The following is a 22,988-nucleotide window of genomic DNA, read 5'->3' on the forward strand; positions in this document are numbered from 1 at the left end:
TTCATGCAAACAGGCAGCAAAATAGTACAGAAGAGAAGGGGCATATGTGTGCACTAAGTCTGTCCATTAATGATGTGACATTATTTAAAACAATTTTTGCTCTCCCCCTCCCTATTGTTAGACCACTAAACATGTCACATGTAACAGCCTCCCCAGCCTGCATTGTAACTTTTGTGTTTAGAAACAGCAATGTTTTTCTGAAATATTTTGTGCTGGGTACAAAATCGGTATAAAAATCAAGTTATTATAATTTACAATTAAAAATCGTAAATAACCTAAAAATTCAGTCTGAAAAGTAAGTTTTGCTGTTTAAAAGTGTGAACCCCCCCCCCCCCCCCCCCCCTTACATTTCACAAGTAAAAAAAACTCCCATCACCTGTGTGTGATGTCATTTATAGACAACACCCTACCTAATTGTTCTAGGCCCACATTGGATTTGATTTTAAGTTTGTTTTTGGTTATTTATTTGTCCTCTAACACCGCTCACTACTGGTGAGTCAAAAAATTTTAGTAATTTTTCAAATGGTTAGCCTTTTTTGATGAGATCAATGGTTGAGTAGAGTTGGGATATCAAACACATTATTGGAGGAAAAATTCTCTTACCATCATAAAACTCATGCAGTTCTATATTAATAAATAATAGGTCATTCTCAGCACTAAAAATGTATCTGAAAAGTCTCCATATCCAAATATGCGAACCTTTCTTTGTAATTAGTCCTTCATTTGATAAAATGTGTTGATAATTCTTAAGGGGAAATTTAAATTTCTTTTGCTTGATGTTAATTATTTTACAATTAAATGACTTTCCTAAGTAACTTAAAGTACAAATGGTTTATTCCCAATGGTTTTATTTTCCACATAATAAATCAAAGATTTAAATAAAATATGTTCTTTGTTTAAATGTGCTTGGTGGTTGTTTTTTATGAGTAAACCGTTAGATCAATTAATATATCCCCACTTTAATTTCACACCACATTTATTTGATTAAAATTTGAACAATTTATCAGGACATTACTAAAGTTTATTTCTTAGCAACAAAACAAATTTTTAAAAGTAAATTGCAAGTAAGAAAGAGTGCAGGGAACAAAATTTCTTTATCTAGTTTATGCAGACTGAAGTAAAATGAGGTTTATCCAACTTGAGACAACCTTTCACAGAACAACTTAATGGTTAAGTTTAACAGAGCTCAATTGTCTTTAAATATTTTGTAAAGAAAATAATGTTAATATTGTCAAATTCAGCAATGGCACATACGGCATGCAGTATTAGTTAAAAAATTTATTAATCTCGAAATTACAAAAGTTATAAGCCTGAAGCATTTAAAAAAATAACTTAAAAATAGCTACTAGCATGTACTAACAAAACTAAGCAGTGAGTAATTATACATGGAGTATTTTAAAAAGCATGCTCATTTATACTTAGCACCACCACCACTAACAACTTTTCAACTACTAAATGCATGGATGATACAGCCTCCTCCTTCAAGATAATCTACACTGATAAGAATTTATGATTGAAGTTATCACTGTAGTACTTGCAATATGCAGGTTGTGAGTAAAAATATAATTGCACTTGAATGATCATGGGTTTTTTTTATTCAGTCATCGGTACTTCATTTTAACTGAAGTATAGGCTACTCAGGCAACATTATAGATCCATGTAAACTTGATGCTTACTTTTGAGAAGTTCATTCAGCTTTAAAATTGTTCATTTAGACAAAGAGAATTGAACATGTAGCTAACAAAGACAAATGTATGCAGTAGCAAATATACATTATATTTATGTGACATTTTCATCTGTAGATCTCATTTTATATACACAATCAGCAGAATATGGGGTCTTAAAATTAAGTCATGGTTAATAAAGACAAACAAAAAATCAAAATGTCTAGGAAACTTGAACAATAAAAATATGAATGTAATCCAACTAAACAATAATATAGTGCAAAAGTCACCTAATTTAATAAATCATAAATATGTTCCACATAGCAATTAAAAAACTACAATGGACAATAGATGACCTGGTTAACAGAAAGAGAATAGGGTATTATTTCCTTTAACTTAAAAAGACATTTTTGTTTTATTTCTTAAAGGGGGGAAGAGCCAAGACAGGTTGATTTCACAAAAATGTTTTGTTGTTTCCCTTTGCAAAATTTTTTTTTTTTTTACAATTTCTACTGTTGGTTGACTTATCAGCAAAAAAAACCTTATTAATCCGTCACTATTAGACCATTTTAGGGTCAAATTAAGATTAATCTATCAAACTCATAACCATTAATGAAAAAGTATTTACAAAATGTTAAATAACCGCTAAAACTCATGTTTTAAAACATTTCAAATGCAACAAGTCTGATATCACACTTTCTTGGCCCACTCCCTCCACCTAGTAATGTAACATTATTTATGGATGAACCTTTGACCTTAAAACAATAGGCAAAAAAAATCTTTTCTTTTATACATAGCAATTTTTTGAAGCATTTAGATAAAAATGATCATTATGCTATTGCATTTAAATGGTAAAAATAATTTACAATAATAATAGTAAATTAAATTCAAGTTAATTAAGTTTAATTGAAAAAGGAGACCTTATTAATCAAAATAATGTAAAAACTAAAACACTGAGAAAATATTTTTAAAATTCTTTGTGAACTATTGCAATGTAGAATTTATTAAAAAATACTCATCTTTTGAATGAAAAGTTTAAAAATGATTTATTATTGAATAGCAACCTCTTAGCAAATTAAAAAGCATCTTAAAATTTTGTTCAGATTTGTCAAATTGTATTTTTAAACATCTTTTTTAACTGTACACTGCAACTAAACACTTGCAGATTTTGCAAATAGTATTGGATGGAATAATACTAAAATAAAAGAGTAGAGATTCTTACAGTAGAAAAACATTACTGCACTTGAAAAAATATACATTAGCTTATTTAGTAAAGCACACAATGGGTGAATAACTATTCCTACCTGTTTTATAAAGAAAAAATCATGAGCACCTGAATTATTTTATCCAAAGGGTGATGGTGGAGACAAGGCTTTAATAAATATATATATAAATATATATGCTCTCAGAAGTTGTTTTTTTTATATGCACACATGTATACAATCCTAATAGTAATGACAGAGTGAAATAAATAACTATTGTACTTATGTGAAATGAGTTCCAAAGTTTAAGAATTTATCAACCTGAACACATAGTACACACTGTTTTTAAAGACAAGCTTAAAAAGTGAGCTGTCAGTATTCTTCTTCAGCCTAAGGCAGGCTGCTTGTTTTCCATGGTTTGCCACATCTTCTATGTCCCAAATTTCTGGCATTGAACACCCGTCTCTGGAAGTATAAACCAAACAAGTCTATGATTTATTAGAGTGCTGGTGCTACATACTGTACATATTTTTAAAAATTAATTCTATTATGGATTTACTGATGTTCCTGGAATATTAAGCCCTCCCTACCCCTGATTCTACTTAGTAAACTATCTTACACCACTTACAGAGAGCAACCTCCTTAATTCTATGATTTATTCAAACAACTACGCTGTAGACTTTAAAACTATTGCTATTTTTTCAGTGAAATAAGGTGGCAACATCAATCCAGCCAAATTAAAACTAGAAATTGCTATTTTCTGGAAACGAGAAGGAATTACAAAGCATTTTCTTATAAAAAACAGAGCTCAACAGATGAAGTGAATCCATTCTTACCGTAACCTTTGTGAACACCATGAATCCTCCAATATAACATATTGGACTCCAAGTTTGTCTAGATTACTTTTAACTTCAACGAGAGGCTTACGACTATATATGCTATAAACTAGTTTTGTTCTTTCCCTGGAATTAATAATAAACTTGTTAATTTGACAAATATATCTGTATAACAAACAACCATTATGACACAATTTCTCTTAATTAATTTAAATAACTTATTATCTGATTATGTTAACACTTTTATAATAATTTAAAAATTATATAAATTGTTATACAAAAGTTCAATAGTAGTAGATGTTTTGCTTGAAACTTGCAGATGAAATAGGAGTTAATTTTGCCCTGAGAGACATTGTATGAGCCCAGAGAGATGAAATTCTATCTAGTGTACATAATTGGGCATTAGATGAAGAGAGAAGAGATCATGAGTTGCCAATGCATCATGATCCCTCTCTCAACTTCGTGGGTATAGTCCATAGGAATGCTAAGCATTAGGTCTGGTACAAACTCAGTAGCATATGCTGCTCCAGCAAACAAATCTCCATCTGCATGTGCCCAAACTCAGTTTCAGGATAACATGCAAGCCCTCCCCCACCTAAGCATGCAGAGCATATAAAATAATTGTGTTACCTTAAACCAGCATCCTCATAATGTGGGTGATTGACAATAGGACGGTGAGTACATAGCTTGACAGTAGCCATTGTTGGCATGGCTCCAGCAAACACAGCATCTGAAAAAAATATGGAAAATGTAAGGATTTTTCTGTTATTTTCTATGTGCAGTTATAAAAACATATTTTTACTGGAATTTGATTTTAAAAAATTAGATGTGGAGCTGGAGCAATCAGATACTAAGCTATTTAAAAAAAAGTTAGCCATATTTTATTAAGACACCTAAAAATATAATGATTACTTTTTCTTTATTTTCCTTATTAAACAAGTAACTGCCCCAATGTAAAAAAAATTATAGTCATGAATTAAAATGACTAGCTTATGAAGTATTAAATTATCTACCCCTCACCCAGAAACAAGAGTGTCAAATTAATGGCGATAAAGTGATAAACAATTGTTAATAAAATGTTTGAATAGGATGTTACCTTTATCTGTTTTAGAATTAATCCATTCAACCAGCTCCTCTTGTGGAATGTTACTGAACTCACCAACTCTACCTAGTTGTACCTTGACATTACTGATACCATACAAAGCCATACAGGCTACCAGTGCTGCGAGAACAGCAATGTGATTTTCTTTCTTTAGCCAAGGAAAGACCTGTATCCAAGAGATTTCATTTTAATAACAATTGGTCAAAGGCTATTTTAGTTTTTGTGACAAGGACTAGTCATTTAAACTTAGATGGCACACTTTAAAATTTTTAAACTGAATTTTAGCAACTAGCTTACATTTTAAAAAGTATTTTTTGAAAAAATTAGTAGTACAATCAATCCAAACACCTAGACCTAATGGTATCCCAGGTTTGCTTAAATTTTCAGCATTTAAATTGTAATAAGCTGTTATACTAGCAAACAACACTGGGGGAGTGGGAAGGTGGTGCAATTTATGTATGACACTAAGGTTAATTGAGATGAAAAAGAAAATATTCTACTGTAAAAAAAAAAATAAGATATTTACTTATAAGCTGTAAAATTGTCATCTAGCCTTTCAGTCATACATAAAAAAATAGTTCTTGTGGTCTTGGTTTGAACAAATTTAATACCAAACATCCCATTTGGCTTTTACTTAGGTAAACCTTTATGGATAAAACTTTTTTGGCAAAAATTAAATGCTAATACATTCTCAAATTGTGATAACATTACCTTTCTGGAAGCTAGTAATGATGAAAATAAACAAAGATGAGGAGTCCAAAACAGCTTGAGACGCATGACAAGAATAGCCACTGCAGTAAAAGCTATCAGTTGGAGTGAATGATACAATAACTGTAAATAAAAAAGTATATGCATAAAAGTATAACTGAGTAATCCTACACAAGTACTATTCTAAAACTTCAGCGGTGTTTTAAAACATATTTAAATTTACTAAGTAATTATTTAAAGGCCATTGTTGGCTACATTTGAAGTGATAGAAGTGGAGAAAGCTTACTTCTGCATCATACTTAGAAATATGCCTGAAAGAAAAAATAAATAAAATATATTGAATTAAGCAAAACAACAGTTGAAATTCAAATTGCTTTTCTAGTAAACCATTTTTTTTAAATTTAAATTTGAATTGGCTTCTTAAATTAAACAAACAATTAAATTTCTAGGTCTATAAGAACTACCTGCTGTAGGCCAATGATGCTTCAGCCTTTGTGTCTTTATTATTTAAGACTACATTTGTGCCTTTTATTTCTGCTCTCAAAATCTGATGGAGGATTTTTAAAGTTAGGTTATTTTTTATTTTTAAAAAATAAATTCATTATTCACTATCTAAAAGACCATCAGAATTATAGTTTAATTTATCCAATTAGACCACATTATTGTAATTTAGATCCTTAAAAAAATTGCATTAATGACATACATTTAAATTAAAGGCTCAGGTATGATAGAATTAAAGAAAAATGGTTAAAACTTACATGAAAAGCAACTACAATTTGCGCAACTAAAGCACTGGGAAGAAGCAATGTCATCGACAGTTTCCAAATTGTCTTAAATAGAAGTTAATAAAACATTTTAATGAACCTTTTCTAATACTAGTACTTAAAAAATGGTTGTATTTTAGTCCTTTGCAACTTAAGTACTTAGTTGTAAGTTTATCATTACTTACCTCTGTTTCAATAAAATCAAACTCTTTGGCACAGGTGTACAACATGGTGTGAAAGTTTTGAAAATTTGTAAATTTACTTTTAAAGATGTCTGCAATATGTGCCTGACAAAAAAAAGGTAGGTTGATAACTTAATAACTTGTACACAATGCCTTACAACAGAAATTAAAAGCACAACAAACTATTTCTTTACACATATACTCCTTGCGCCAGATTTAACAACAGGGTATTTAACTAATTTTACAATGATGAACACAGAAATTCACAGTGAGAGCTAAAACCAGCTGTCAGTAATTTAAGTATGTAGTCAGAATTTGTTAAAAAAAGAAAAACATTTTACAATTAAAAGTCTTCATACATATGCTACAAGTAAAAACATTTACTTATTTATTTAATAGCATTATCTCATTTAACATTTTCAATTATATTTTTAAGTTCAGTAAAAAAAAATTGTAGCTGATCTTTGTTACTTCACCATCACAATAGCGTAAAAATGTATTTTTAGAAATCTTACATCATCCTCGAGCTGAAATAACTTTCCAATGACAAACTTTGAAGATAGAGTGACCATAATGAAAGTAATGCCTTGAGATAACTGAAAGAAGCAAATTTATTAAGTATGCATTAATAAATTGATAACTATAATAAAAATTCAGAGTTATAAAACCAGTTACATCTTTATATAACAGATGTATCCCTATTTTATAATAAAAACTTGAATTATATGAGAAATTCACTTGAGTACAGTATGAAATATAAATGCTCAGTTTGCTTTACTAATTGTTACAAAGAAATGTTCCATACATACCAAAACTAAAAATCGATATTTTAATCCTTTATAAAACTGTTCAAAAAATAGAAGCCCCTAAAAAGAAAATGTGCATATAAGTGAAACTGGAATTTACAAAATGGGACATTTTGTTACACAAACAAATAAGCAAACAAAAAGAAAGGTTTTCACTTACCCAAGCAGCAATAATACTACAAGAGAAGAATGATGTGAGAAGCATTTCATTACCAAAAAGCAACAGATAGCTTAGCACAAGTCCAATCTAAAGATAAAATAAGAATGCAAAAATAAGGAAAAATTAATAAAACTGGGTTGTTGTTTTTTTTACTTTATTAATAAAGTAAACAAAAACATAAATACAAAGTAATCTCAATACATAATAAGTATCAATATATATATCAAAGTATCAATGATATATCAAACATAAATTTCTGGACAACTAGTGTGAAAAAGATTACAATTAAATATTACTATTCTGTACTGGCTAAACAAGTGTTCACTATGTTATACTTACAGTTTGACCACGCAGAAAAGCTTTATAGATGTCTGCAGAGATAAACTGAAGCACATACAGAGTGAGTACTGCAAGTGTTTGGGTTAAAAGAGCAAACTGGGCAAACTGAAAAATTAAATTTTTAAAAATTATTACTAACTGCAACAAAAATGTGTCATTAAAAACATTTGAAGTCTGTATTGTTTTAACAGAGGTAGCATAGAAGTCAGAAATTAGAATGCATTGCATTTGAAATTTTTTATTAAGAATTTCAATGAACCCATTTCAGTCCCATGCACCCAAATGTGCCTGAGGTTTTTCTTATGTGGGTATGCAAGATATTATTTTTACTTATTTGTAAATTTTAATGCTATTTAGCCTTAAACATAATAAACTACGGCTGTTTTTTAAGATAGTGCTTTTTGTTTGAATTTTTTTTAAGTGGATATTTTAAAATAAAGTGTTATGGTTGATAAATGCATTGTCATTTTTTTTTCCATACAGGAAATAACGTTTTTATGCCCATAATGTAAATGGTTAAAATATATAATGTTGAAAATTCTGTAGGCTTGATAATCAACCAGCTTAAATAAAAAGTGAATTTTCTTTTTGTAATGACTTACCTGCCAAGAGAGCATGAAACATACTTGAGACCATGCAATGAGTAAAGAGTATTCCATAGTAGACTTTCGACTCCTGGTTAAAAAAATATGATACAGTGTTATGTCATTATCACTGTTTAGATAGTTGGTGTACTTTCTTCAGTATAAAGGTTACCTGAGTACATAGGTTACGACAAACATTTGAAGAACAAACAGTGGGTAGCCAAAACTTTCTCTTAGCGGAGGTGTCCACATCACTCTTGTTGCCTGAAAACATTTTACACTATACTATTAAATTGCTGTAAAAATGCTGGCTGGACAATAAAGTGTTGTGTCAATTTTTTTTTCTATCTGTGTCTGTTTGGGTCAGGGTTAGCATCAATGTCAAGGTTAGAGTTAAGTAGCAACACAAGCAAAGTGAGGATGGCTTGGTAAGCAGAAGACCAATAGTTCTGTTTTGGGACTTGAGGCCACCAAGCTCTGTGGGCACCTGAATCAAGTTGAGGAAAACTGACCAGAGTTTATCACACAATCCCTTCAAATACTGAGCCCACAGAAACAGGTGAGCTCAGCTTCATCAGCTCTGTCATCAGGTCAGAAATGATGATTACAATTACATGCAAAAAATAGATTCAGATATGATCCACCAACCCATTTGTAAGTACAAAAAGAAACTACCATCAAGCTAAAGATAACCATGGTCAAAAGAGTTAAGACAAATTGCTTCTAAGATATAAAATTTTTGAAAGTTGTTTGAAAAGTACAGCATATAAATAGAAATGAAAACCTAAGTAAGAAATTGTCTCCATTTTTTTTAATCTGTTGCTTACTCTGATAGATTACAATTTCACAGAAAGTTAAATAGTCCTACAGCTAAAAGCTGTCCAGGCATACTGAAAATCTACTTAAACTTTCCAAGATAATGTAAGTGAGAAAATGGAACATTATACTTTATAGTTCTTAAAGCTTTCATAAACCAAAAATTACCTCTCCATGATTGAATAAGAAGCAAATAACTGTTATCAGTCCTCCAAATATACTTCCACTGTTAACATAAAAAAAATAAATAAAGAAAACAAAATTGAATGGCTAAATAAATACATTACACTTAACAACAATTTATATATACAAAGTTATTTTTAGACAACTTTAGTTGATCATTTAAAATAAAACTAACACTCATTACCAACCTTAAATATGTTCCAAAAAGAAAAAATGTACCCATCATAAAACCATTTAACAGAAAAACGGCCTCTATGTAGAAATAAGATGGTTCACCTAGACCTGTATGAATTAAATAGTAAAACTTGTAAAGAAATACTGATATAAGTACATCTTTAAAAATACCAGAAGATATTTCATATACTATAATTAATTTTAAAGAACTTAACAATACTAAATATACAGTTGACATTTTGAATTAATGGTATATTAAAAACAAAAATCAACTTGGTTTCATATAAAGGAGATTTTTTTCCTATTGTAAACTTGTTTCTAAGTTTGGCAGCCACTTTCAGGTCATCTTTATAACAAGAAATTCAGCTTTCAATCTATTTATAATCTAAAATGAAGGAGTGAATTATTTTAACCATACCTTCACAACTTTGGACAGGGCTAAGATTATCACCTCGGTTGACAGTCCAACATGTCTTAGTATGATGACCAAAAAAGTCACTTGTAGTTTGAAAAATCCTATAACCAAGACCTAGTATTACCTGCAAAATTTAAGGTTAAAACATTTTAAAATATGTGTGAACAAAATTAATAATAAAAAACTTACAAAGAACATTTATAGTAAATTATTAGTACTGATTTTTAAAATACAAAAGCAAAATGTATTTTAGGCATTATAAAAGTGGTAAAAATTTAACTGATTTCAAGTTTTTCAAGATATAATTACCTCTGGATAGAGATTAAAACGCTTCAATGTGTTGATTGTTGATGGATATTCAGTAATGTTATCTCTCATAATTTGATAGACACCATTAAAAAATGTCTCTGCATCAATAATAGTTTTAAAATAGGAGAAGTACAAGCCCTAGAATAGAGAAATGTGTAAAGAGTAAAGAAATGGGTTATAATCCTAGTATACATAATCAACCAACTTCATAAAAAATTCTAGTCTAATATCACATTTTAAAGGGGGTTTATCTTTCCAGCTTACACATTGATGAACACTAGCATAACATACATACATAATTTTTAACTGATTCTTAACAAAAGCATAGTTAAAATATAAAGAAATCTAAAAACAATTTGTCAATTTATTAAGCATCTTAAAAATTTCAATAATTACATACCCTAAAAACTCAATAAAATCAACTAAAGAGGTAAAATATTTTACCATTTCAGTCCTAAAAGATAACTCTCGCTCAAGACTCGATAGGTGAGAAAAATGTCTGTCATTTTCAAATAATGTAGATAGAAATGTTCTGGAAATATTTTAAAATAATTAAGAATATCTGTATTAAAATACATTTTATTTTCCCACAAAACATTTTTTTAACTCAACGCTTGCGGACCCCCTACCCCCCCTTTTTTTTTAAATGTATAGTCACAGGAAGCAGTAAAATAAACAACTTGGGAGATAGTAAAAAAATGAAAACAATGAATGACACTTGTTTTGAATCACTGGCAATAACAGTGGCAGACCTATGAATAGTTCAGTGAATATGGGTCAGGCAACATGCAAGTTAAACTGCTGAATGTTTTATACTTTAAAATATGCCTGTCTTTCTTCCCCTTATCTGCTAGCTTATATTTAACTTTTTATAGAACAGACCCTTGTAAATCTTAAGGTTATATAATCCAGACAAACCCAGCTGGTTCCCTTTAGTTGCATTTTATCAATAAAATGATTTTTACCTCCATCCCCTCCCCCACCATACTCAGTGCACCAGATGTTCCAAAATCTCCAAGTGTACATGTTTCAACTTAAGGCTAGAAAAGTAGCTACACTAAGCCCTTGTCTTTGTGTAATTATTTTTAAAAGTGTTCCCCTGACTTAAGTAAATAGAAAGCTTACTAAGCAAATGTCAGTCAAAGCCAATCCCCCTTCTCATGAAACAAACCTTAATTGTAAAACTTGTCATGGGAGGGACAGGTAAAGGTCAATGACAGGGTTGTTGTTTTTTTACCACATTCCAAATGTGGGCCCAATGATGAGCACATAAATTGTGTATCACTCTAGTTAATTAGCAAAATACTTTTTAAAGATTCTGTACTAACCTATGGCTTATGCTGATGGTGCCAGCTGAAAAATAATGTTGATAATGCATGTTAAACAGTTTTAATAAATGATCCGCAAATAAAGTAGCTAAAGCAAAGCTTTTAATTTTAGTAGCAGTTTAATCTTGATTGTAATTGCAATTCATGTTTGGATTTTGTTTTTAAAATTTCACTATACTGAAGTGTAATGAGTAATATTCACTTCATTGATAGAAGCAGTTGTAAGTAAAGATAAAACTCTAGCAGAACACTAAGATGTTTACTTTATAAAAGGAACAAGTTTTAGAGGAGATGATGATATGTATGAGAAAAAAGTTACAATTCAAGAAGAGCCTGGTGTATTAGATTTTTACATTTAAGTCAGATAACCAATATTCAGATATGGAAACCGTTTCCCCAAAAACAATTTGGTTGTTTACATTTTATCACAGAAAATGTAAACAAAACTGGCAGAACTCAGTTATATGGTTTAAAAAAAAAATTATTTTCAAATTTTAACAGCTAAGTTTTGAGAACAAATTACTTTGATGTGAGGTTTTCAGAGTGTAAGTGGCTGATGGGACCCAACAGCAACTGTTGGGACCCAGTATTAAGTTTGGTCTATAACCTGGATTAAAATGTATACCTTTTATGCTGATTTGACTTTTTTTTGAAGATTTTCTAGTATTTTATTGTGATGTTTTTATTATATACATATATAATTCTGTGGATTTGTTAGTCGATCTAATACCATTTCTAAATACCCACTATCTAAATACAAAATTATTAAATGTAGAGAATTCGTTGTGAGGAGTCGTTGCCAAGTTGAGTAATTCTACAAACTTTCCAAATATTGTAATTACCAGTTTGAAACCAAACTGCACTTAATTTTTTTCTTGTTTATACCCAGAAAACCAGACATTAAAGACCTGAGAGAAGAAAGTTTTAAACTAAACAAGTAGATCTATTACGGGTGTTGAATATTTTATCTAGATTTAGATTTTTTTAAATGTTCAAGAAATAGATATTGATTTAAACCAATTCTTCACACTGTTGCTTCTAAGATTGCCTGTACTTGTTTTCTTATCAGTGGGAGAAAAATCCTGACAGTCTAGGGATCACTGTGAGTTCACTTTAGTTATGATATTAGCAGGCCTATAGCATACATCATAGTATGAACAACTGCTACTTGAGATTGTCGATGTCAGTTCTGTTTTTCCTCAGACTAAGCTAAATGAAAAACGTAATTTGGTTCAGTGTGAGTTTACATGAGCTTCTATTATAGCATAATATCACACATGCAAGATTAGAGTTAAAAAACGGAACGCTGAAGTTGTAGCCTATTGATAGATCTATTTCTTTTTATTTTATAAATTTCAGACTAATGTAAAATGAAACTACATTTAAATGTACATCATAAGAGAAAAAAAAAGAATGTTGCATTGAGATTAATAACTATAAATGCACTAATTTTTATGATTGGATTTTTTTTTTTAATTTAGATCTACATGTAGATTCTAATTAATCAAGAAAATATCCATGCGTGCTCAACATTTGCAGAGTAGAGAAAGCTTATACCACCAACTTAACTACTACTGTTTGCCTTGCCATTTGTCAGTGAGGATATTGGGTGTTTAGAGCAAGATCTAGATTCTGGTTATCGTGTGGAATTACAAGAAAAAATTCAAAACAACATAAAAGAAATAGAACCTCCATTTTATAAAGTAGTATTTCTCGCTAACCCGCAGGCGTTGCCGGTTGCTAACAACAATATGGCGTACGGACCGGATGCATGACTTCCGACGATTTTTTCGTCTTAGTACCAGAGACCTTCTTAGAATTACTTTTAAAAATGTTTATCACGAGTAAAATGGCGGGTTTTCACGTTATAAAAACATGCTATAGGTGGCAAGGCTAAATATGCCAGAAAAGCATTTTAAAATTTGCTTTGGAGAATGAAGGCTAAATTTAAAAGTTGGTCTCATTAAAATTAATAGAACTTCTAAAATATCAGCCCGGAGGTCACAAAAATGAATTGGAGGTTGTAGAACTATTAGGTTTATCATTATATGAAGAAATAAATCAAATATTGCATGCACTTTTTAAAATAAGACACGACTTTTGAATGACAACCAAATTTATTTATTTTTTTAAACCACGTGACCGCTATTTGATGATCACTAGTGGGGAACTCTGGGTACATGGCCACTTAATAAGTCTAACCTATTTGTGGTTTTCTTTACGTTCAAGCTTAAGAAGAGTTGTCATGGAGAGGTGTGTTGACCATGGCAGTGAGTGTCAATAAATATTAAATTAAGTAATTTAGTTTAAAACGAACTAAAAACTTCTAAATTAGTGCCTAATGGATTAAATATGGATGTCTATCATTCAGTAGTTATACTTAATTTGAAATTTGGGTAAATTCTAGATTTAGTAAGAAAAACTATTATAAAGCTAAATGGTCTAAATCTTAACAGAGTTAATGCGAGGCTCCCAATAGTGCCAGCGGCTATAAGGAACCGGGTCAGAGTCATACAAAAGTGAAATTTCAGGTTATAATTTAGGGTTGTAGCCATAAACTGGCATCAACAGATAAACTCAAAAAACTATTTTCCAGTTATCTGGATTTGCAACTTTAAAAACATGGTTTCTAAAAAAAAATTTAAGTTCTGAATTATTTTCGGGCTTAAAGTTATTTTTTCTTAGTTATTTTATGACCACTTAGATTTAGATGGCAAGATCTAAAAGAATATGATTTTATTAGGGATTTTGGTAAAAAAACACTAATCATCATATAAAAATAAAAATTACATATTCTTGTAGAGCTCAACTATATGAAAACAAAACAAAAAAGATTTTCTGTCTAGCTCAAATAGTTTTTTTTTAGCGAATTTTTTTGTGAGGGGTGGAATGCCCTTGTTTTAGCATTGGCCAATTGTGACAAGTCATGGTATGCCTGAATAAATTGAGCATAGTTATTTTACTTGCAGTTGTATTTTGTTCATATTTGCAGAGTTTAGCTAGAATGATATATAGAACTTGTATATGCTGTTGAAATGAATAAAAATAATACAGAAGTATATTTTTGTGTTGGCTTCCTTCCATAACCCCAAAAAAACTGTGCTGCGCAAATATGAAAATGTTTCTAAAGCAATGTTTTACAGTGATTGAAAGAACTACATAGTTAGCAATCTAAAGTAAATGACTTGAACACTGTAATGTGCATATAACTGTCCCATTATTTTGGGCAGGTGAAGTAGAGTCCATCTTTAAGACATTTTGTTATAAAACTGTGCTGTGCAAATATGAAAATGTTTCTAAAGCAATGCTTTATATAAATACAGTGACAGTGAATGAAAGAACTACATAGTTAGCAATCTAAAGTAAATGACTTGAACACTGTAATGTGCATATAATTGCCTTATTATTTTGGGCAGGTGAAGTAGAGTCCATCTTTAAGCCATTTTGTTAAAAGTGAACTGAAGTTATCAGATCAATGTTTTTATGTGTGTATTGTGTATGAATTCTGATTTTCAGCATATAAATATAACTATAAGTAAGGGTAAGTAGAACTAGAATACTTAAAATTACAGTTAGCACATAGTGCCACATAGCTAGTGTAGTGTATTCTAAGTGTATAGCAACAGACAGATAACCTATGTCTGACTCTGCAAAATTTTACTTCAAGCAAAACTAGAACCAGTTGAAAAAATGAAAGACAGGTATAATAAAATATTGTTAAAACAATAAGTAGGAGATTTGTTTGTGGTAATCTATCGTTTTGGGTACGTAAAATCGCCCGCGATTTGTAATGTGAAAAACAGGTGACTCCTTAAATTTTAATAATTATTTCACATTTTGAGGAAGATTTATGTTTAAAAAAATTCAAAAATGTTTCCTTGATTCATTTATGTACCTGTTTTTAAACAATTGAATTAAAACTTTTCCGTAATAAATGAAGACTAGCGATGTTTCCAACAGATGCAACCATGCACATTTACTATAGCAGCCATCTTGTCTAAGTTTTATTTTTATAAGCTTTTAGCGCCAGATTCAGGGGGAAGCCACTCTATTTTACAAATGGCTGCTGTTTATATAGCAAATCTTGCTCTCAGACACTGCTGTTTAAAGTTAATTTCTGGCCTATATCGATATATTTAGCCATTGATTTAGGTTTATTATTCATTTATCTATAATATTTGACACAAACATATCACAATATACTTCTATTAAAGCCTTGACAATGAGGTAACGTTTTCGTACATAAATAGCCGCGGGCGATTTTACGTACCCAAAACGATAGATTACCTTGTTTGTACATAGTACATACCATAAGAATGCTGTTGTTAGTGTATCAAAACTAAAAGCCGGCAGATCAGGATGAAGAAATATAACATTGGCGTCAATGGGGTCAACATGACCTACTTACGGTGACTACTTTCAAATGAGTATTTACTAATGTCAAAGTCGAAATATCCAAAAATAAATATCATTTCTATAAAAATGGGATGTATCTGCTTTGGAAACTTTCATTATCTAAATGGAAACTTTTCAAAAATCGCGTTTTTAACGCATTTGAAGTTAACCTTTATACGGCAGTAAGACCAAAGCAGAGACAGCATGCATTCAGATCGCTAAGCCATCAAAACAACTGGAAAACCATTCTACTTTTCATTTAACATTAGGAAATGACCTTTTAAATTTAATTAATTACCATAAATTAAAAACTTATTAGTATGCAAAACCAAATCTCGTGTGTCCGGTATCAGAAAGTAATGGGAGAATTCAGGTCATGTTTTTACTGCGAACTCGGCCGATACCGACAACCCTAATTTTATCCAGGTCAACAATAATGATTAAGATTATAATTAATGAATAATGATTATTGATAGATTGAAGAATGGAGGAAGAATTCTGCATTTCTTCTGCAGTTTCTAGTCTAGTCAACTCCTCCATTTATTAATTTTATTTGCGGCTTTTGCCATTAACATTTTAAAGTCAAGGTATTTCATCGTGAACTTCAATTTTTAATACAGTTTTCATATTTACCTAGAATTACCAATATGATCAAGTAAGCATAATGTTTATGTAAATCAGACGCTTGTATTTTGCTTGGTCCATCATCTCTCGGGTTCCCTTGGGAAGCTACTTTACGTTGTCTGCTGGGTGCCATTTTGAAACCAATGACGGCTTTTGGGGTTCAAAGGTCATGTGTGGAAAGTTCAGTTTCTTTCTTTCGTCGAATACATTTTTATAAATATATTTTTTATTTTATTTTTAGTTTTAAAACGCCCATTTATTTAACGTCCGTTTTATTTAATTGATCAAATGATTTACAACTGAGTGCATAATGTATTGAAGCATATTGAGTTAAATCTAAATTCTATATTTAGTAAAGGCTAGATCGTTATAATAATAGATCTATTTAGTTATGCCTAATTTTTTAAATTTTACATTGTATTTGATTAGGCCTAAATTATACATATTCAAAACTCAGTAATATGTTCTATTGTTACAGTTGTCAAATAATAGTTTAAATTAAAAATTATAGTCCCCTATTTAGTTATTATTTAGTTGCTTTTCTATTTAGTTTTTTAGACAGTTTTCTTTTTTTATTTGGCAACATCACGGCTTATATGGCAGCGCTGTCTCCACTCGGGTTTCCAGCCTCGCTAACTTATTTCACAAATAAAAGAGTACCGGTATTGTCGTAGCAACGGGGAAGCTTTCTCTACTTGTTGCCTTTGTCCAACTTGTTGTGTCCAGGTTAAATATAATTAAATAATTTAAATATAATAACTGTTTACAAAACAAGTTTTTCAGTTTGTTATAAAAGTGTGTCAATGCTTTGGTCATTCAGATAGTGATTAATTATGTCAGAAACTATGTACAATATCGTACCACACCAAACGACTGTGGACAACAATGAATTCGTCAAATTTTCTAACTTTGTTTATCCGTACATGGATTTAAGAGCTAGGGATCAAGCACTAGAAAATATAGAGCAAAACAGACGTCTTAGGAAAATGAAGTTCCCCTCTTTGAGGGGAAGACATGACGTGGACTCATTTCAAGAAGATATCAGAACTAATAACAATTTCACAAAATGGAATGAAAATGGTGAATTCCGTGCAACTGCACCATGCAGATCATATGATAATGCAATTGACCCAACATCTGGTTTTGTCAGTGCAGGTTATGATGTCACTGATAACACAGGCCATTTCAATATTCAGTCAATGGTTCAGAATAACAAATCTCCACAGTCATTAACACCTTGCAGAATAAGTACCATCCGTAATGAGCCTGCAGCTCCTCCAGAGTTGAAGCATGAGAATATGCGTACTCAAACTGCACCAATACCATGGAACAGTCGTAAAACTTTAGATGTATGCATAAGATCTAAACTAGGAGGTATGTACAAGCAATAAAGAAGATCACACTTTATAAAAATAAAACTGGATGTGTCACAGATTAAATGAAGTAAACCTTTCTGTAGTTTATGCATTAATTTATGAAGAATGTTTAAAATAAAACAAATGTGGCATCTCACATAAGAGCTAAGTGTATCATACATTTTTAAAACTTTAAACTGACTCAGGAGTAAATTATATTTTGTATTAATTATATTATACTAAATTAAATTATAGGCATACGTTATTTGGAACTACAACTATTATTTGTTATATGTACATTTTATTCTAGTTACTTTTTTTTTAGAATTACAACTTTGGTAGTACTTTGCTACATAGGCACTACCCATTAATATTATATCCCTTAATCCTTAACTAACTGCAGTTAAACAATACTCATATTCATTGCTCTGCTAGATAACAAGATTACTAACATATATAAATACTTAAAATTCATAAAGTGCATTTTTTGTCATAAAGGCATTTCCTGCACTATGTCAGTGTATTCAAAATATTAACAGCTTTTCAAGTTGTAGCAACAATTTTTTCACGCAAAAGGTTTAAGCATATCTGCTAGGCTATGTTAAATATGTGGTGTCCTTTTAATCTATGGTCTTCTTCTTCTTCTTCGTTCTTAATTTTAGGGTTGGAAGGGATCCAACACAATTAAGGATACGTGTCAACTGGTTATGCGCCATTGAGGCCATTGACTCCGATTTCAGCCTGCTTTTCTTTTTTGGATTTGCTTCCATAGCCTTTGTCCAACCAAGAACAAACTACAAGGCAGCAGTTGTTTGATTTTGGAGTTGTCTCTCCTAGAAGAGTGGTTGTCCCCAGCAAACGAGCCTCATCTGCCAGAGGGTTCGAACTCGAGACTTTTCAGTTTAGCAACCTTGAGCTTTACCGACTCGACCACGCCATGTCAATAACAGACACAATTGGGAAAGGCAGGCAAAAATTTTTAGTTAAGATCAGGCTCATTAGTCTGTTTATTATGTATAACTAAAACTTGATGGAGATTTTTATTATGAAACTTTTCTCAGGTTGGACTAGTGATGTAGACCCCAGAAAAACGCATAATACAAAACAAAGACCAAAGGTGACAGACTTTTGAAACTTTAAAAAATTAATAATACAATATTATCAATAGGTGTGAATATCATAGTCTATATCTGAAAGATATTTGAAAACTTTAAGAGAGTACAATCATTTTTTTTTCCAACTTGAACAGACTTCCCCTGCAGCTGAACAGTCTAGGATAGAACGAGACAAATTAGCATTAAAGTATATTTATGGAACTTCAACTCAAAGGTATTTAGTCAAATATCTAAACACAGACACTAGAAAAATTGATTTTAAATTGCTTATCACAAAAGTACATTTGAAAATGTTCTGTGTACTAAATATACAGTAATAAATAAACACCAAAGATGGCTTTCGCCTGGAGTCAAGTTGAGAAGATGTCACAGGACAGAGAACTCTGTAGATCTTTGGTTGGCGTGATGGGCAGTGATGATGATGAAATATGTTTTAAAAAAGTAGATTCCTCTTTAGACTTAGTGATCGATTGGGCAGATGCAGTAGAGTTCATGATTTTTTACCTAGGCATATGAAGAGATGCTGTGTTCAGCACTAAGCCCAGCCACTTTTACTTTCCCAACATAAGTCAGAGCTGGGTGGAAACAGGGACATTATATAGTTCTCACATTTAATGTATGGTTTTGATACTTGGTATATTTCTTTATGTGGATATATACAAATAACTGTCCTAAACATTTTAACTCCTAGAGCTTATGAGGAAGTACCTTGGGATCTCATTTTACCTCCGAGGATCCGCCCACCTGTATCAACAATGGAAGATAAGCCAGATAATGTGTCTCATCGCTGGGGAGACAAGCGGTATGCAGCAACTGCACAAGAATGGCAGGTATGGGATTTAGTTTTTATGCAGAATATCACTATTTATTAATTGATAAAACTGCATGAAAATTTTAGTTCTAACACATTTTACAAAGTCAATTTTTAATATACAAGATTTTCTATAAAAGCCTCTTAAAACATTTTATTAGCCCCCCTTTGACCAAATTAAATTCTGTTTTTGTTATTATATTATCTGTGCTTATCACATACTCATCAAATAAAAATGTTCTTATGTAATTTTAATTTTAATAATTTTATTCTTTTCCTAAGCTGGAGTAAAAAAATTGTAAAAAACAGCCATTAAGAACAAAACAGTTCTTTTTTGTTTTAAAATTATTTTTTTGTTTCTAATAGAGCCCTTAATTAAAATATTTTTATTTTTTTAAGGCGGTAGGCCCAAGCCTTGATAGATTTCTTCCACGTAAAGGACACTACAAAGATGGACCAATTAAATTGTATGTCTTATTTAGTGAACTGTATGAAAGTGAAAAGAATTGTTATTACTTTCTTTTTAAAAAGTGCTTCTAATGTTATGTTACATTAATTGAATTATGCCATAGTTTTCACTTTAGATATATTCTATGGTCAAAGTCTTAAACAAATTTAATTCTAATTTTAATTTGTGAAATATTTTTCTCTTGGCAACTTTTGATGTTTGTTTAGCATTCCACAACATTGATGTTTTTTTTTTTTCTAATCATAGTTGTAGCCCTTGCTCAAGAGTACAGCAAATACCACTTTACAGGTGATTATTATGCAACTTTAAGCTTAACAATAGGCCCTCTATTTATTATGGATCCTCAATTTTTAAAAGCACAAATGTGTACATCTACTAAAATTTGGCTCAAAGGATTTGGCTTTAAGTTAAAAAAAAAATTATATGATAGTTTAAATGTAATGTTTATGTAAATGCCTATCTATCCTATAAATCTTCCCAGTATGTAAATGTATGATAGACTTTTAATTACAATTTTTTAATCTTTAAGTGGATGCATTGGAGCTGAAAACTTAGACGAAGTTGACAATGAAAAAGAAAAATTCGAACCATACACAGTAAAACGTAATCCACAGCCAAAACCAACAGACACTTCCCAGTTAGTAGTTTATTTTTTTTTAAACTTGATATTGCTAGAATAATTTAAATCTACAAGATACATAAAGAATAACAAATGCTATAAAATTTTAACTTACAGCCGTCCCAATATACCTCTGTATGATGGATGTACTCTATGGCAAGGAAGTTATGCCCCTGCTCACCAAACACGTGCAGTGCAATTTGAGACCTCCACTTCAAGTGTACATAGGTGAGTTTTTATCCTCCTAGCTTTTTATCAAGTTTTTTCTGTTTGCCTGTGATTGCTTTTTTTGTTTTTAAATTTTATAAACTTACAAAATTTCAGTGATCATATTTTTCAAACAACTACAATAAATTTATTAAAACCTACAAACATTTCTAGTTAATAAAGTTATAAGGATATAGAATAAGGATTTTTAAAGATTTGAATGTTTTTTAGCAGATTATTTATTAAAAAAATTTAAAGTGCAACTAATATATATATATATATATATATATATATATATATATATATATATATATATGTATATATATATATATATATATATATATATAAGCAATTGAGCTTTTTATTCGCACGCAAGCATCTATATTTGTTATAAAGAGCACTTCACCAGGGATTTAGTATGCTAATCATATATGGGCCTTTGTAGTAGTTGGACCATGTGTTCTACCTCAACCTTGCGGAGGGGGATTTATATAAACCAAATATCTGTTGTTTTTTTCTGATGCACATGCTCATTATTATAGCAACAACAGCAATAGGTGTAAACACATCATTTGTAACAAATGAATGTTATCGATTGTCCATGAATTTCTTTTCTTCTGAGATTACAGCAACATGCGTGACAGGTTACCTACGCCAGTGAACAGTATCGAATTAAAAAAAATTATTTTTATAATGCTGTTTTGCTTTTCTATTAATGTGATGAATGTTCTAATTTTTTTCTTAGATCGTTTCCCACTGAATCACCAGCTGCATTACACAAGAAAGGGGCAGATTTTGCCAAAATGGTTACTCTGGTATCTCCTGGTAATCCTTACAATAGTGTGATGAAAGAACAAATTCAAGTTTAAAAAGAAGGAAAGAAATGGCATTGAATGGCAGACTTTTAATTTATTGACCAATGTACTTTTTTGCTAGTGTTTTTGTTAAAGGCAGTTAATTTATGGGAATGGTTCATATACATTTTTTATATTGCTAATATAGTTATTTGCATTTTTGTAGAACTATGATTTTTTAATGGTAAATTGTATTCAAATTGTTAAAACTTAAGATGTACATTGTATTTTTTTTCTTGCTTGATTCACTGTAATTTTCTTTTTTTTATTGTCAGATATAGTGATGGCTGTTTTATACTGTAAAATTTCTATAATTCATATGGCATATCTAGGGTCTTGTTTGGATGGAGGAGGGATTGGGGGGGGGGGGGGGTCTTATGACATTAAAATTTTTAAACCCAATGCAACAAAAGAGGGTTGTAGCCAATAACTTGCCTAAGTCACTGTTTCATTACACATATATGATGATCAACAAATATTCATGTAAGATTGGTGGAGAGTATATCAATTTAAATTGTATTAGCCTTATGGAAAAAAATATTAATTTCTGCCTTGTTCACTGATTAAACTTTTTTTTTCCAAAAATCAAACAGCAACCAAAGTATATATTTATTTAAATTTGCTAGTGCTAAACAGAATAATTTGACATGGGAGACTTAATGATTATTTGTAGAGAAGCCTTTATATTGTGCCGAATGTAAGTAATTTCTTATTGCCAAATTAATGGAATTGACTTTTTGTCCACCAACAATTTTAATGTTTTACCTTTTTACATACTGACACACTTAAAATTGTAGCTTATTAAATGTCAGCTTTAATGCCTTAAATTTGATAATTAAAATGAGTGTTTTTTTAAATATATTTGCAATTATAGACTTGTTAATTTAGGTTTGTTTTGCTAACATGATTGCCTTAAAGACTTTTATTATTTTAATGCTTTAGATGCCAAAAATTGCTGTATACTATC

The 22,988-nt window shown here is 30.5% G+C and overlaps 2 protein-coding genes across 2 annotated transcripts; one reads left to right on the plus strand and one right to left on the minus strand.

Moving 5' to 3' along the window:
* Positions 1–888: 888 nt before the first annotated feature.
* LOC131927781 (putative C-mannosyltransferase DPY19L1) lies at positions 889–16,724 on the minus strand. Its single transcript, XM_059283589.1, has 22 exons — positions 16,601–16,724; positions 11,573–11,597; positions 10,689–10,776; positions 10,245–10,382; positions 9,939–10,059; positions 9,535–9,628; positions 9,332–9,389; positions 8,520–8,611; positions 8,366–8,438; positions 7,764–7,868; positions 7,425–7,511; positions 7,268–7,324; positions 6,974–7,054; positions 6,462–6,563; positions 6,271–6,342; positions 5,977–6,059; positions 5,799–5,823; positions 5,516–5,635; positions 4,799–4,970; positions 4,333–4,432; positions 3,703–3,828; positions 889–3,331 (listed from the first exon to the last, which is right to left on the minus strand). Exons 1-22 carry the CDS (start codon positions 16,722–16,724, stop codon positions 3,172–3,174), a joined length of 2,103 nt encoding a protein of 700 aa, XP_059139572.1. The 3' UTR covers positions 889–3,171.
* A 532-nt stretch (positions 16,725–17,256) lies between these two features.
* On the plus strand, positions 17,257–22,360 carry LOC131927790 (spermatogenesis-associated protein 48). Its single transcript, XM_059283618.1, has 9 exons — positions 17,257–17,965; positions 19,008–19,063; positions 19,196–19,275; positions 19,753–19,891; positions 20,272–20,339; positions 20,588–20,629; positions 20,871–20,978; positions 21,078–21,188; positions 21,913–22,360. The coding sequence occupies exons 1-9, from the start codon at positions 17,425–17,427 to the stop codon at positions 22,034–22,036; spliced, it is 1,269 nt and encodes a 422-aa protein (XP_059139601.1). The 5' UTR covers positions 17,257–17,424; the 3' UTR covers positions 22,037–22,360.
* Positions 22,361–22,988: the final 628 nt, after the last annotated feature.

This window comes from Physella acuta, unplaced genomic scaffold, assembly GCF_028476545.2.
Source record: "Physella acuta isolate Inbredline_101_S28 unplaced genomic scaffold, ASM2847654v3 ptg000089l, whole genome shotgun sequence".
NCBI classification, from domain to species: domain Eukaryota; kingdom Metazoa; phylum Mollusca; class Gastropoda; family Physidae; genus Physella; species Physella acuta.

Coding starts and splice junctions, on each gene's coding strand:
- LOC131927781 (XM_059283589.1), bottom strand. CDS start 16,724: ATGGCACCCAGCAGACAACGTAAAGTAGCTTCCCAAGGGAACCCGAGA. Junction 11,598..16,600: donor GATCATATTGGTAATTCTAG/GTAAATATGAAA, acceptor ATTATTTTTCAG/CTGGCACCATCAGCATAAGC. Junction 7,869..8,365: donor GTTTCATGCTCTCTTGGCAG/GTAAGTCATTAC, acceptor TTAATTTTTCAG/TTTGCCCAGTTTGCTCTTTT.
- LOC131927790 (XM_059283618.1), top strand. CDS start 17,425: ATGTCAGAAACTATGTACAATATCGTACCACACCAAACGACTGTGGAC. Junction 19,276..19,752: donor TATGGAACTTCAACTCAAAG/GTATTTAGTCAA, acceptor TTTAACTCCTAG/AGCTTATGAGGAAGTACCTT. Junction 20,630..20,870: donor CAGCAAATACCACTTTACAG/GTGATTATTATG, acceptor TTAATCTTTAAG/TGGATGCATTGGAGCTGAAA.